This window comes from Amborella trichopoda, chromosome 5, assembly GCF_054954075.1.
Source record: "Amborella trichopoda isolate Santa Cruz 75 chromosome 5, AtrichopodaSantaCruz75HAP2 v2.0, whole genome shotgun sequence".
NCBI lineage: Eukaryota > Viridiplantae > Streptophyta > Magnoliopsida > Amborellales > Amborellaceae > Amborella > Amborella trichopoda.
In genome coordinates, this window is record NC_142340.1 from 9240083 (window position 1) to 9256026 (window position 15944).

General features: G+C 34.0%; 1 protein-coding gene across 1 annotated transcript; it reads left to right on the forward strand.

Annotated features, from left to right (window-relative positions):
* The first annotated feature begins 488 nt into the window (after nucleotides 1-488).
* LOC18443709 (protein NRT1/ PTR FAMILY 5.2) lies at nucleotides 489-5886 on the forward strand. Its single transcript, XM_006853891.4, has 4 exons — nucleotides 489-951; nucleotides 1447-1664; nucleotides 3801-4378; nucleotides 4823-5886. The coding sequence occupies exons 1-4, from the start codon at nucleotides 813-815 to the stop codon at nucleotides 5709-5711; spliced, it is 1824 nt and encodes a 607-aa protein (XP_006853953.1). The 5' UTR covers nucleotides 489-812; the 3' UTR covers nucleotides 5712-5886.
* The last annotated feature ends 10058 nt before the right edge of the window (nucleotides 5887-15944 follow it).

Sequence of the window (15944 nt, forward strand, 5' to 3'; positions counted from 1 at the left end):
AAAAATTCTCCTCATGCCTCACCTCAAGCCATCTAATTTGATATATAATATTTGAGAATGATTGTGACATCCATTCACAAACGATAAATGATCTCTTTATAGAAATTCCTATCTAATATTGGAATGCATGTGTATAGATAAGATGACTATACCATGCTTATCGTGACTCAAAGAATAAATAATGTGAATTAATATTGGTCATAAATATTTGGTGACTTATTTTAGTTACAACCTTTAAATATGATTAAAAAGTACAGGTAATATATTGCAGATAATTTATCACTTTTTTATATGTACCTAATCCTTAATCCCAAAAAATCTTTTTTTTGTTTTTAAAGATTAATCATTATAATTTATCTATATATATATATATATATATATATATATATTCAAAAGATTTAGATTCAAAATGAGGGTTTATAATTGTAGTTTAGAGAGAGTAGGTAGAAATGGATATACACATGAGATAGGGAGAATAGTGGGAGAATAGATACGTAAATAAAAAGGAAAATAACGGTAGATAGAGGATTTTGTTATTTCAGCGCTAATTAGATTAGATTAGCGGTGTAATTTATTTCCATTTCTTTACCGTTACAGTGTACTATGATAAATCTCATATTTTTGTAATATGTTTTTCCCGTAATAGATTTTCAGATACGAAACGGCCCTAGGAGTAGGTAACCCGTTCCTTGTTCTTGGGAAAATATAATTGTGGCATTAATGTGTGGTTTTGATATAAAAATATTTTCAAACATGCTCTGAAGGTGAACTCAATATAAAAGTGGGGTGAACCAGTTCCTTCCCAAACCCAAATGGCAAACAGCTCAGAAATGGAGAATGGAGATGGATGGAAGAAAGATGATTTCACAAAAGATGGGTCAGTGGATCTGAAGGGACGCCCAGTTCTCCATTCCAAAACTGGAAGATGGACCGGCTGCTCTTTCATCGTTGGTAAGCAACCCCAAACCTTTTATTTTCTCATATTAAAATTTCCTTATAATTAAAGTAGCGTTCAGAAAATCATCAGGCCTTGGCTGTGGTGATTTACTCGAGGGAGAGATTCCATGAAAAATTGGTGGCAATAATTACTTTTAAAAGCAAACATGGGCGGTTTAGGAAAATGAGGAGGAACCATGAATCATTATTTTGAATTTTTGAGAATTAAGGTGCTGTGTTGGATATTTGTAAAGAAAAAAATAAAATAAAAAATTGTATGGTTAAGGGAGAGGGATGCTGCTTTTTATCTTTGCCAGCTAGAATTGTTCCTTTATGTTAGACAGAGAGTCATGGCAAGTAGCTATCATTAATGACTTGCAGTTTTGCAAATTATGAACAGGTACATGATTATTAGGATAATCGCAAATTACACTAACTAAATTCATAATCTCTTTCCGTTTATCCTATAGTAATTTTGTTGCTTTAATTTTCTTACTTTTATGGTTGTAGGGTATGAGATATTTGAGAGGATGGCTTATTATGGAATATCTTCAAATTTGGTGCTGTATTTAACAAATAAGCTACATGAGGGTACGGTGGCATCTTCAAGGAACGTGACAAACTGGGTTGGCACCGTTTGGATGACTCCCATCATTGGTGCCTACATTGCTGACGCCCACTTGGGACGTTACTGGACTTTCCTCATCTCCTCTGCCATTTATCTCTCTGTAATCTTCTCCTCCCATTATAATATCCATTTACATTTTTATCTCATACTAAATATTAATAATTATAAAGGACGAAATTTATATAAGACCTAGGTTTTATGAAAGCCAAATAATTATATAAGACCTAGGTTTTATGAAAGCCAAATAATGCCACACCTCAAATCCTGATCAACTGAAATTTCTTTCCATGATGGCTACAAAATCAATTTCTGATACCTATAATAAAATTTGAAACTCAAAAGATCGTATAGATCTTGCGGATCTTTAAACACTCATTTTTGGGTGAAATGGATAGTCTAGAAAATTTGTTAAAAAATAAACTATTTTTAATACTTGAAATCTTAATTTTTTTCCACAACCATAATGTTCAAGCTGAGATGATCGATTTAAAAGTTTTTCAATACTTGAAAGAAAAGTATACAATGAGACTATTTAACTTTGGTATAAGGTGGTCACAATTAATCTTGACTATTAGATGTGAAATTGGGTTGCTATATTTATTTCATTGACCAAGCTCAAAGTTCAAAATAAATTTTCTTGACACATCCAAGCTATCAAATTTTACAGTGGATGGTTATAAATAATTGTGAATGTCTTGTATCAAAGGTAAATCGTCTCATTGTATATAATCCCGTACTTGAATTGTAATTTTCGATGAGTTATGAAGTGAGGCTTTACTTATTTTGATAGGGTTGCAACCATATCAAACTATTTTTCATAATTAAAATATATTTATCCTTTAAAGGATATTTTTGAATAGTCAAAACTGCTTAGTTGATTGAATAAATAAGTTATAACTAGACGAATTATAATAATAAATAACATACTGTACCAAATCAATAATAATAATAATGACAACAACAATAACAATATATATAAATGCTACTTAAATCTAAATAATATGGAAAATAATTTAAAAAATTACTCAACCAGAATATAATGATTTGTTCTAGGATTTAAGACTCTTAACTGCAAAAAGAGTAACTGGGGTGCTCTCTTTTGATAGCTTAGATACTTTGCACAATTAAATGCACGCAAAAAGTACATTTAGAGGCAAAATATTGGAGTTTGGGAATATTGGGTGCGGCAGATGATCTTGCAAAACAGGGTATCTCCCTCTTAAATCTGGTGGTATCTGATGGTGGTTAGGGATGTTTGATATGGCACAATTCCTATCTTTAGTTAATAAAATATCATGACTGAAATAAAAAATAAGAAGTGAAATTGCAATACATTAACAGACTTATAATAATGCTTATTATAGACAAATGTTATGCTTATATGTCTATTATATATCAAGCTGTGCCAATGTCTATTATATATTTTTTAAAAAATGGATTTTGAGAGAGAGAGACCCCTCAAAATAGGAGATAGATAATAATAAATAGAAGAGAGAGTCATCTTAAAATAGGATAAATTTATATTTACGACAATTTATGAAAAATCTCTGACTTTTAACCGAATTTTAAATGCTTTTAACTAATGTTTTTTTTTTTTTTTTGGTTGAATTTTTGGAATTTAATATTTTATAATTATTTACATATTAAAAAGTTTTGACTAATTGGACTACCGATTAGACCGGTTTTTAAGTTGACCAAGCGCCTAGCCGGTTCGAGCACCAGTCCAATCCTGATAACAATAGTTCTAAGAATGTAAATGGGCCTTGCCCGTGTGTGGGCCAGCCTGATGGGACACAAAAGCCCGACCCTTCATGGGGTCCATCGGACAATTCAGGCCGGCAAGCTTAACGGGCCGGGACTTGGGCTTACTATTAAGGCCTATTAACATCAGACCCTTCACAGTGTTTGATGGGCCAGAGTGGCCTTTAAGGCTCGTTAATCCCTTACCTGGAACTAGCCCAAATCAGGTAGGACTTCATGAAATCAGACAAGTGTGTGCGTGTGTGAGAGCCTTCACTGTCCTAGAACCAACACAAATCTCTCTCTCACACCCACACAAAGAGCCATGCTTTTCCCAGTAATTGCTGGAATTTCGTGGTACTAGATGAAATTTCAAACAATTCTTTACTGCTACTGATCTCTCTCTCTCAGATTCACGGCTTCAATAAATAGTAGCTCAAATGCCTTTGCACTAGCTAAAATTCCAAAGTGGTGCTCACCCTCCCTCATGTCACAGGGAATGTGTCTGCTCACGCTTGTGGTCTCGCTCCCCTCGCTCCGCCCGCCGTCCTGCAACAGAAACAATCAAGACTGCACTGCAGGCTCCGTCCCACGTGCCTCTACATTCCAAATTGGGATCTTCTACTTCGCGCTATACGTCCTTGCTGTCGGCACAGGGGGCACCAAGCCTAACATCTCCACCATGGGAGCTGACCAATTCGACGAATCCCATCCTAAAGAGAGGAAGCAAAAGCTCTCCTTCTTCAACTGGTGGATGTTTAGTATCTTCTTTGGGACCTTGTTTGCCAATACCTTCCTTGTATACATTCAGGATAATGTTGGATGGACTCTGGGCTATGGTATACCAACAGCGGGACTCTTGGTATCTATCTGTATATTTGTCATCGGGACGCCGTTTTATAGGCATAAGTTGCCTTCTGGGAGCCCATTTACCCGAATGCTTCGCGTTTTGGTGGCTGCTGCTCGAAAATGGAATGTCAAGGCCCCTGATGACAGCAGAGAGCTCCATGAGTTGGATGCTGCATATTATGTTGCCAAGGGCTCATGCAGGATCGATCCAACACCAGAGCTCAGGTCTGTGAGAGTTTGGTGTGTGTCCATGACAAGGGTTAAAGTGAGAGCCATTGTCATAGGAATGCTTGATTTTGTTAAAATTTTACTAGGATGTCCAGAGTCTATTACTAACTGAGAACAAAACATTAGGGAACGAATGGCAAGTTCTTGTACTATTTATTTAAGATTTTAAAATCTTCACTTTGGTAAAGATTTTAAATAACACACAAGCACTTTTACTTACCAAAGACAAAAGTTTGAAATAATGATTTGACAATGGTTTTTAAAGTAAAAGTTCTGTTGTATACTTGATTAGTAGGATCGGCTCATAAGAAAAGAATAAGAAACCAAAACTTATACTTCAGTAAAGATGTGATGCCCATTTGGAAAAATAATAATTTCTTAATGTCTCTCTAATGTTCTAAATTCCAGTACTTAATAACATTCATGACCTATTGTTTGCAGGTTTATTGACAAAGCTGCAGTAAAGAGTGGCCCTGAAACTCCTTGGATGCTTTGCACAGCGACTCAAGTTGAAGAGACAAAGCAGATGATAAAAATGATCCCATTTCTGATTGCCTCATTTGTGCCTAGCATAATGGTAGCTCAATCCAATACCCTTTTTGTGAAACAAGGAACCACCCTAAATAGAAGCATGGGTCCTCATTTCAAGGTCCCTCCTGCAAGCTTGATAGGTTTTATCACCATTTCTATGTTGGTTAGCCTAGTGATTTACGACCGGGTCTTTGTCCCTGTAATGAGGAGATATACAAAGAATCCGAGAGGAATATCACTGCTACAGCGTATGGGAATTGGCCTTGCTCTACACATTATCATAATGACAGTCGCTTCCTTGATCGAAAGAAAGAGACTGAGTGTTGCGAGGGAACATGACCTAGTAGAACACGAGGGGACGATCCCTCTCACCATTTTCATACTACTCCCACAATTTGCTATCCTGGGAGTGGCTGATACCTTTTTAGAAGTTGCAAAGATAGAATTCTTCTATGATCAAGCACCAGAGAGCATGAAAAGTCTTGGAACTTCATATTTCTCAACTACTTTGGGTATTGGGAACTTCCTTAGCAGTTTCCTTCTCACAATTGTGCATAATGTCACAGGAAGGCATGGTAAAAAGAGTTGGATTCTCAATAATTTGAACGATTCTCATCTCGACTACTACTATGCATTTTTTGCAATCCTAAACTTGGTGAATTTCTTGTTCTTCTTAGTAGTGGCCAGATTTTATGTCTATAGAGCAGAAGGACTTGGTATGCAGAAAATTCAAGAGAAGGCACTAAAGACATCGGCCGTAGAGGACGGCGGTCTGGTTGAGGATATGAGACCAGGATAATTTATGATATCTGAATATTTACATGTTTGTATAGTAAAGAATGAAATTCATGCAGGTTTGAAATTCGAATGTTGATAACAGATATTCTTGCTTCTTTTTGAGAAGGAAGTCTCCTGTAATATCCTCTATACTTGCTTTGAAGTATATGAATTGTACCAATGTAATTTTAGGCCTCTGTGAAAATGGGCAATATTCTTAACTTTGTAATCAGCCTATCAGCGAGTACAGTAGGAGGCCGAGCCAAGGCCCGCGCCAAGTTGGGGCAAGTTCCAAGGCAACTTGAACAGTCCCAAAAGAAGATGCAGAAAATATAAAAAATTTTAAAAGAAGAAGGTAAATGCTAATATATTAGTTAGAAATATGTTCTTAGATGATTTTGATAGTTTTTAAGATGAGTTGGAGCTTTCATATTTTTTTATTTTCTTAATTTTTATGAAATATTCTAGGTCTAAATCAAAATTCTTCATAATCCATCTTTTATAGATTCTTTTCATCTTCTTTAGTCTTCTAACAATTTCTATTGCCTCTTTTAATATTTTCTTATTTTTAACTATTTTATAATTCCAATTTTGTTTTTTAGATTTTACTTTTCTTGGGGTATAAATAACTTGGTCAAGTCCACTCGGACTCAGCCAAGTTACTCTCGGCTAAGACCTGAGTACTTTTGCCGATGTGAGTTCTGCTACATCGGTATCAGCATTTTCACGTATCATTTTTTGGCTAATTCAGTAGAGTAGGAATTGAACTTGTCATGTAGTGTTGCAATGGTCAACATCTAACAAATCAAGCAAGTCCAACTCGGGGGGAATTTACTTCACCTCACACTTTTCCACTGCTCAAAATGTTGCACACGGGTCTTCATAGGGAAAGAAATGAAGTGCTTCACATAGTTTGCCCTACACCTCATGCATAAAGCAAGTGATTCTCTCCCACTGAAATACTATTTTACTTTGGATCTACTATATCTGTCACAAGTTGAGATCATTGAGATTACAATAAAGAGAATTCAACACACACCCTGATATTGAAGCCATTGAAAATTCTACTGGTAATTGTCCAAAAAGACCATGGAGTCTCTATTCATTGAAGAATTTTTGTAAATAAAGGAGTATGAAAGGTTATGTAATAAGAGATATATGATGAATTTCTGAGTCCAAAATGTTCTCATTGAAAATCCTAAAAATATCTGAGATAGTCCAAAGAAATCTATGTTGTTTTAAGGGTTATTTAGTGATTAACCCTTCAGATTTATTTGTTGGGTGAGTGTGGCCATTAAAGGCTTTATGAGTGCTTGTAAAATTGAATGATATAGTGGAATATGAACTTAATGGGAGTGTGATCCCTCGTAGACCATACTAAACAACAATGTTTACTAATACCGGACTGTGCTTGACGGTCTAGGCAACGTCAATTGGGAAAAACTTATGTTACCTGGCCATAGAGTATAAACCGATAAGGGTTCTAATGGGTTATTCCTTGATAAGTCGGAGTATACCCTGATGAGTGAGCCAAGGGATTGTGTGACCCTTTTGTGTGATGGTGACCTTCAGAGACGAGGGCCAAAGCCTCATCCATGTACCATCATACGACATGCATATTGATAAATCGTATGATGGTACATGGATGAGGCTTTGGCCCTCGTCTCTGAAGGTCACCATCACACAAAAGGGTCACATAAGCCAATGTCACATAGATCCAAGCGTATGCATATGTAAGAGATACCTTTATGCGCCATAGAAGCTGTGGTCGCATTGGATCTATGTGACATTGGCTCGTATCTAGTGGAGAACCTGAAATCCACAGATTGGGATTGCGACCCCTTGGCTCATCGGGAAGACTTTGGTGATCCACTAATGAGCTCCTGCATAGATTGTGAGGCATGAGAAACACTAGATCGGTTTGATAAAGCAAGTGTGGTCCGTAGTCCACAGTGGAAGGTGGAATGCCTCAGATTATTTATTCCTAGACCATATAGATCTTTATCTCATCTAATGAATTTAATTGTATTTATTTTATGATGATATGATTTTAGAATTACTATTTGAATTTTTCTAGATCTTTGGATATTTTATTTATAAAATTTGGATTTATACAAACGGAGATATTGATTTTTAATGTTTTAAATATTCAAGTTAGTTCTAAAATAATTTATTGATTTTTAAATATTTAAAAATAGCATTGGGGCATTATGCACATGGGACACCATGCCCTAAATTGGTGGGGGCAACAAAACCCACCACATGGGCATGCCCCAATTTTTGGGGCTTCCTATCCCATGGGGTGGCACACTCCACTTTTATAGGTTTCCTATTTTTTATGGGATAAGTGGTTAAAGAAGATTTTGATTGAATCTTTTAAAAAGCTTGATAAGGCTTGTTGAATAAAACACAATATTATGATTAGTAAGGGACAAAAGTTTTAGCACATTCGATAATGTGGATGACCCATCTATAGAATAATGACTCAAATCTCTCATCCCACAAGTCACTGAAGATCAATGGTTCATATTCAGTCTCACAAAAAAAGAAGCAAAAAAAAACCTAAGAAACCTTAATATTGTTTAAATTTTATAAAAAGATATTGTCTCTACTCAAAATCTCTACACCTTGTCTTTCTACTTCTCTTTTAAAGAAAGTTTTTCTATTTCCCTCTTAAGAAAGTTTCTCTCATATGAAAGTCAACTCTTCCACATTGTAAAAAGGGCTCTCTTATGAAAGCCCTCTCTCTCCCTCCCACATTGTAAAAAATGGCTCTCTTATGAAAGCCCTCTCTCTCCCACATTGTAAAAAGGGGCTAAGAGTGTAAGCTATGAGGTTCTTCTCTCTCTCGTCTCTGGATTTATGACTAAGGGTTTTAAGGTATAGCAAACAGAGAATCCATCTCTTTCAAACAAAGTTACTAAGAAAATACCTAAGGTTTGAGGTAATCTTCAGGACTCTCTTTTTGTTTCTTGTCATATCCAGGAGTCTATTTTTGTTTGTTGTCATATTTAATTATATTGTCTTTATATTCCCAAGCATAAAAATCGTGGATTTTTTTTTTGTTTAAAGAAAATTGGTTTAATGACATAAAGTTTTTTAAAGATCTTGGATTTATTAGTTTTATTTTCTTTGAAGCAAGATTGATTGTAATGAGACTACTTGTAAGTGATCTTTGCCAAAAAAAATAAAATAAAATAGAATAAAAAGTGGTAAAAAGAAGAAAAAAAAAAAAAAAAATTTTCCTGACAAGATAGCATTAACCATATATACTGATCACATATATACCTTCTATATGAACCTGATAGACAATAATAAGTAATATATACTTTCTTTTCACATAAGTAAACTTGACCAACTCGCAACTCCGGTCTTTATTGAGTCATAGTAGGGACTCTTAACATAACGGTAAGGTTTAGGGTGAGACTCCTGTTGCAAGGCGTAAGGTTAGAAGTTGGTACCATACGACAATGTAGATAGACAAGGTTAGAGAGACAGATCTTTGTAATCTGATGCTCTTGAAGGATAGCTTTAATAAAAGTTTATAGCATTTGTAAAAAGGATAGAGAGAAGGAGACATGAGTCAGAGTCAGTGCTTTAAAACACAGATTTGCTAGCCAAACCGATCGCCTGGTGGATTGGTCTACATCGAGAACCTTGTTAGAGTCGGACCGATTCTCACGTGTAGTTCTCATGTAAAAGAATAATTTCATATACAAAGAAAAACTAAAAAATTAAACCAAAACAGAATTAAATTACTGGTTTCTTCTTTATTTAAAAATAAATTTGGATCTCTTGAAATTAATCTGATGTTTATTTAGAAAAAGGATTTAAAATGGAATTGAGAAAACCCAAAGAAATCCAAGAAAAATAGTGCAAAAACCATAAAAACTACATGGAAAATGGGAACCTATAAAATCAGCAATGAAAAAAATCAATTTTTTTTTCTAAATCGTGCATAATGCTTTATTCGCGAAAATTCCCAACTAGATCCACCAGTAATTATATAAAACATATAATCATTTTTGAGAGTCCAAGGCTTTTTAGAAATCTCGAACCATAAAAAAAAAAATTTATAAAAAAAAAAAAAAAAAAATTATGCTTTAGATCAGGAAATAGCTTTGGTGGATGAACATCAAGAGATAAGGTCCTCAAAGAAATCATGGATGAGAGCAGAGGAATCCGCATATCCAAGCTCAAAATTTCAAAAATACTTGGAGCTTTCCGCTCTTGATCTATTCAATTCTGACCGGAATATAGAAAATCGACCTGGTTAAAGTACTCAGCCCTTGGCCGAGCCGAGTAACTCAGACTCAGCCAAATCATGCATATGGCTGAAAAGCCCTCAACAAATTGAAAAAAAAACGAAAAAAAAAAAAAATTCAAATAGATAAGGAAAATGTATTGAAAGAAAAATAAAATATAAAAACAACCTAAAGAGCCCAAATAAGCTTAAAAAAGAATTGAAATAATAGATTAGGAAACAACAGATTTATAATTTGAGGCATTTTTAAAAAAAATATCCAAAAAAAGGTAAAATATCAAAATAGATATTTATGGAAAATATTAATCACCAATCTTTGCCAAAAGTATATAAATCATACAGAAAACAGAAATGATAAATCAATCACACATTTTTATGATTTTAGAAAAAAAAAAATTTATTTTTAATATCCTCGAATTGTAAACATAAGGTGAAACTCGATGGCTGAGTCCTGGTACACTGATTTTGTCGTTAGATTGAAGAACTATCGTACATGTCCAAAAAAGAGTTAAAAAAACAATGATTTTGACAGAAAAGTCGGAAAAAAAAAAAAAAAAGGAGAAACAACAGGAAAAAAATGAAAAAAATGGAAAAATTGGGGACTCTTTTTTTCAAAAAAGGAAAAAGAAGTAAAAAAGAATTATGCTTCGTATAATATGGCCAATCTGACTCAGCATCACCTAGTTCTCTAACCTTGTTCCTCTTGAACCCAATTTTAGTAATTTGATTTTCCAAACACCCTTTGATATTTTAGGTGTATTTTGATAAATGAATAAGACATTAAATAATGGAAAATTTTAGTATAGAACCCTAATTTTTCATATTATTTCATAGTAGACTCTTCTTCCTTTTTTTTTTTTCAAGCAGCATAAAAGCATCTAAATATTTCACCATACCCCGTCACCTCTTATCTCTCTCTTTTATTGACTTTTGATCATAAAAATTAGCATCAACAAAATTTTTATACCATTTCAACCCAAAAACTTTTTAATAGGTGAAAAGGGAATTCTTCATATTATTTCATGATAGACCCTCCGTCCGTTTCGCTAAAGATGTGACCGTAGCCCCTCATCTCTTATCTCTCTATTTTATTGACTTTTGATCATAAAAATTAGCATCAACAAATCTTTTTATACTATTTCAACCCAAAAGTTTTTACACAATTTCAATTCAAAAACGTTTTTAATGGGTGAAAAAGGAAAAAGATGGTTAAAAACATTTTTTGGATGAAATGGTATAAAAAGATTTATTGGGGCTAATTTTTATAGTAAAAATTTAATAAAAGAAGGAGACAAGAGATGAAGGAGTACGGTGAAATCTTTAAGGATTTTTTTATTCCGCTTTAAAGAAAAACGGAACAAAGTCAACCATAAAATAATATGAAAAATTAAAATTCTACACAAAATTTTTCCTTAAATAGTAATTAAAATTTTGGACAAATTTGACAAATTTCCCTTATTTGCCTCTATAGTCATATCACCGTTATTAAACAACCACCTCTCCTTCTCTTTTATACATGCATGGGCTCCTGGAATGAAGACGAACACTCTCTTTCTCATGCATGGGCACTAGCCATTAGACGACCTCTCTCTCTCTCTCTCTCTCTCTCTCTCAGATGTGTTCTCTCAATCTCTTATAAATGGGCTCGTCAAATGATCAAATGAAGACTCTCTCTCTCTCATCGATCGATGTTGGACGTTAGATTTACTAGATGTGTTGCCCTGTTTGGACCTTACAGAATAGATATACGTTCTATTTTTCTCCCAACGTACCACAAAAATAGAAAAATTGGATACAAATAGGAAAATTGTTTTATGCCGCTGGATTGTATGACTGCATATGCGGTTCGAAAAGTATAAAGCATCCCTCTTAAAGAAGGATGATTATTTCTAGTTTTTAAAATTTATTTATTTTATCATATTCATGATCTCTATGTTAAAAATTACATGTCCTAACATCCCAAAAATAGATTTTATTAATAGGCCCGGGCTTCTTGGGCTTCAGCTAGAGAACACATATCAATAGAATAAGAAGAACCTTTCAAGCTGACATTTTCTTTGACTATAACTACTTATTAATCTCTAAATTATATTAACTCATTCAAAGAAGGAAATAACCAAAATCATCAGAAAAAGCGACGACTCACGTTCTCCAGCGGATGGCAATTCATCATCTTTTCCCATGCCCAAAAGAACAACAACATGCAGAAAAATTTCAAACCTCCATAAAATTCTGTCAACTATATCATGACATGAGGACACGACCAAAGACAGAGAGAGAGAGTCCCATAAGAGTTCTTTAATACAATAAAAGCTGCCCACTTTATATTTAAATATAAATCAGACTATTCCGCTCAAGGTTCACTATAAATGAAGTGCAAAAAGATACAAATTTTCCTTAAAAATCATTGAATAAAAAGGCAGATGATACTGATGTCCTTTGTGAATCCATCTATAAAAACATAAAGCACAACTTAGCAGTCTGAAAATAAAGATTATCAGTACCTTAAGAGATAGCGAGGCTGCAAATTGTCATTGAACATATAATGAATTGAAGAAGTCAAGCCAGTTTTGAAATTGAATCGTCGGAATCTTCTGATTTATGTATAAAATGGACCGCTACCTTCTTCAAATGGATGCAGGGAAATCTCAGGGATGGCCTCGATTCATCTATGTCTTCAGGTCGGGCTTTGCATTGTGTCGATTCATTCGCAACTTCAATTTGATCTCCACATTTCAAGAAGAATCTTTCAAACCCATATATCATTCAAACGTTTCAAAGTGGTGGAAAGATCCTCAATAGCTAAGTTAGTGCACCCGCAGAGATCAAAGAGCTTCAACTTCAGGAAGCACTGTCCAAAATCCAACATCTTGTGTACAATGAGTCAATGAGTCAATGCGTACAAGGAAGCTTCGGGAAACTTGCTGTGTATTTATATGCATCATGGCAGGAAGGGTACAGTGGTGGAGGAGGACGTTGTTTGAGGCTGGGTGGAAGGGTTTTTTACTTACGGCTTCCGGCTTTCCGAGAGGCAAAAATAGAGATGGACGGTATGGAACGATGAAGTGTTTATGCCTTATAAGTATGGGTGCGGTTTGTATAGTGGGAGGCTCTAACCAATCAAATTAGAGCCCACCTTCAAATATTATCAAGAAATGTGGTTTTAATATTGTAAATTTTTATAATAGCCTTAAAATATCTTTTCATCTTTAGTTATAAAATTTAAAACTTCAAAAATAGTGTATATTGAGCAGATCTATGAAAATCTTGAAAATTAACGGTAAAAAAATGTATTATAATATTGCTCTATTTCCAAAACTTGAAATCCATTTTTTTCTCATGTCCATGCATCTTGATGTCAAGATGATCAATTTGATGATATTTGGAAATCAACATAATCTCTTGTAGTGAAATTTTTGAGGTAGGCTCTAATTAGATTGTATGTGTACGTATAATATACTCCCTCCGGAGCATACTATACATTTACTCCCTTGGACAATATACTAATTTAGGAGTTTTTTCTATTTATTTTTAATTTGAAGTTTCAGGATCCATCTAACTATAACTAGAAAATTATTTTCACAAGAAAAAAATTTGGATTTTGATTGCGAAACACCTAGATTATTCCCTCAAAAAATTGGACAGCTAAAGTTGCGAAACATCTTGGGATGATTTTTTTTTTTTTAGGCATATAGAGAATGACAATTAAATTTTTTTTTCTTTGAAGTCGTTTGCTGGATTCTAGAGATTACATCCCCAAAATCTGAGATAAAAAAAGTTTTCTTCAGAGTAAGTTTTGCCCAAGGGAGTAAATGGATAGTATACTCCCATGGGAGTATGAAATCTTTTCACTTCTTACGTATCGACTCTTTTTTGTCCATTTATTATCATCTAGGTTCATTTTTTATCAAAATTACGATAAGCACCCCTCCACCCAATACGGATTTTCTTTTCCCCAAAATTGCACATATGTTTATCGATTACAACACCGGAGAGGTGACAACCCCACATGCTGCTTAAATGGATTACGGTTAAATTAAAAAAAGAGAATGTACCTCGGAAAATATAGTAAAGGTTTGTTTACTCCCTCCGTAAAAAAAAAACTATTTGAGAGGATTTTTTTTTTTTTTTTTTTTTAATTTTTGAGAACCACTTAATAATCACTAGATGATTATTTTTACAAGTTAAAATTTGAAATTTGAGTTTTTTAATACTTAGATATCACCTTCAAAAAATTAGACGGTCTCTATTCAACCTTGAGACAATATTTTTCTCAAGTGTATAGAGGGCACAATTAGAAAACTTTTTTTTTATTTAGACAATATTTTTTTTTTAATACTTAGATATCACCTTTTTTTTATATATTTTTTAATCCTAGGTGTGAGAATAGCATACTCCTAAAGAAGTATAATAGCTTTTGATAAGGCTGCGCAAGGGGTTTAAAACGAAATAACCTACCAAGGTGTTTAAAAGGAAAGAACCCACCAAGCAATCATGCAAAAAGGCCCAACCAAAAAAAAAAAAACCCTATAGACAAAAGATGTCACAGGTGCTTTTTTTTTAAGGCAAAAGTTTATATAGAGCCGAGGCTCTAAACAATCAAATTAGAACCCACCTCAAAAAATTCATTAGAAAAGGTTGTTTTGATGCCCAAGTATCTTTAAATTGATCATCTCGACATCAAGATGCATGTACATGAGAAAACAATGGATTTTAAGTCTTGAAAATCATGCATCTTGTAGCACGTTTTTGGACCATCAATTTTCAAGTTGTAATAGATCTTCTCGATCTACACTATTTATTAAGCTTTAAATTTTATAATTAAAGATGAAAATATATTTTAAGGCTATCACAAAAATTTTTCGTGTTGAAACTACTTTTCTCAACACTATTTGAAGATAGGCTCCAATTTGATTGTTTAGAACCTGAGCTCTATACAAACCGGACCCTTTTTTAATTACCAAAGTAATTTATACTCCTTTGGGAGTATACTGTTCATTTACTCGCTCATGTAAAACCACACCTAAGGTCTTCAACGTCAATGAAAAATTTCCAAATTAGACCCTATACAAACTTGAAAAAATATTGTTTCAAGATTGACAGAGACTGTTCAACTTTTAGAGGATGAGATCTAAGTGATAGAAAACTCCAATATAAAATTTTAACTTTCAAAAATAATCATCCAGTATAAGGTGTTTTAAAAACTTTTAAATTTAAAAAATCCTCCCAAATAAGTCTTTGTGCTCAGAAGTAAACGTATATTATACTCCTACAGGAGTGTGTCCTTTTTTTTATTTAACCACCACGAGTATGTGAGATTTATGATGGGACACGTGGGCAGCTCAAGACAAAAAAAAAGAAAGAAGAAAGGGCCACGGATGGAAGGATGTTCCTTGTAATTTTTGGTAAAAAAAGAACCCATATGATAATAAATGGGCACAAAAAGGTGGCTATACGTAATTTTCTCCATTGTACATGATTATTTTGGCTATGCGATGGATGTGTGTGGGGCTCCACTGTAGAGTGGATATTCTCAAGGATGCTATAAAATCTCTCTCAACTATGTCAGCCGTCTCTCTCTCTCACACGCAAATACAAAATACCAAAAAAATATATAAAAGATGATGAAAAACTTCTTAGAGAAAATACTACAAAAAAAAGAAAGGTATCTCTTACCAGATCTGGCAAAAATTATTGCATTTATGTGGTTTTTAAAGGCCTTATGAGAGTTTGCATGAGCATTTTATATAGTGAAACATAAACTTAGTGTGAGTGTGGTCCTCTTGTGGACTATACTAGGCATATATGATTTGCCGATACTCAGACTAGGCTCGACGTACTAAGCCAGTCGAGTTTAGAAAAATCCAATATATTTGGGCATAGGGATCTACCGAGAAGGGTTTAGTGGGTTAGCCCTTGATAAGCTCAGAGTATGCCTAGATGAGAGCCGAGAGACTGTGTGGCCTTTGCTTATGATGAATAGCCTTTAGA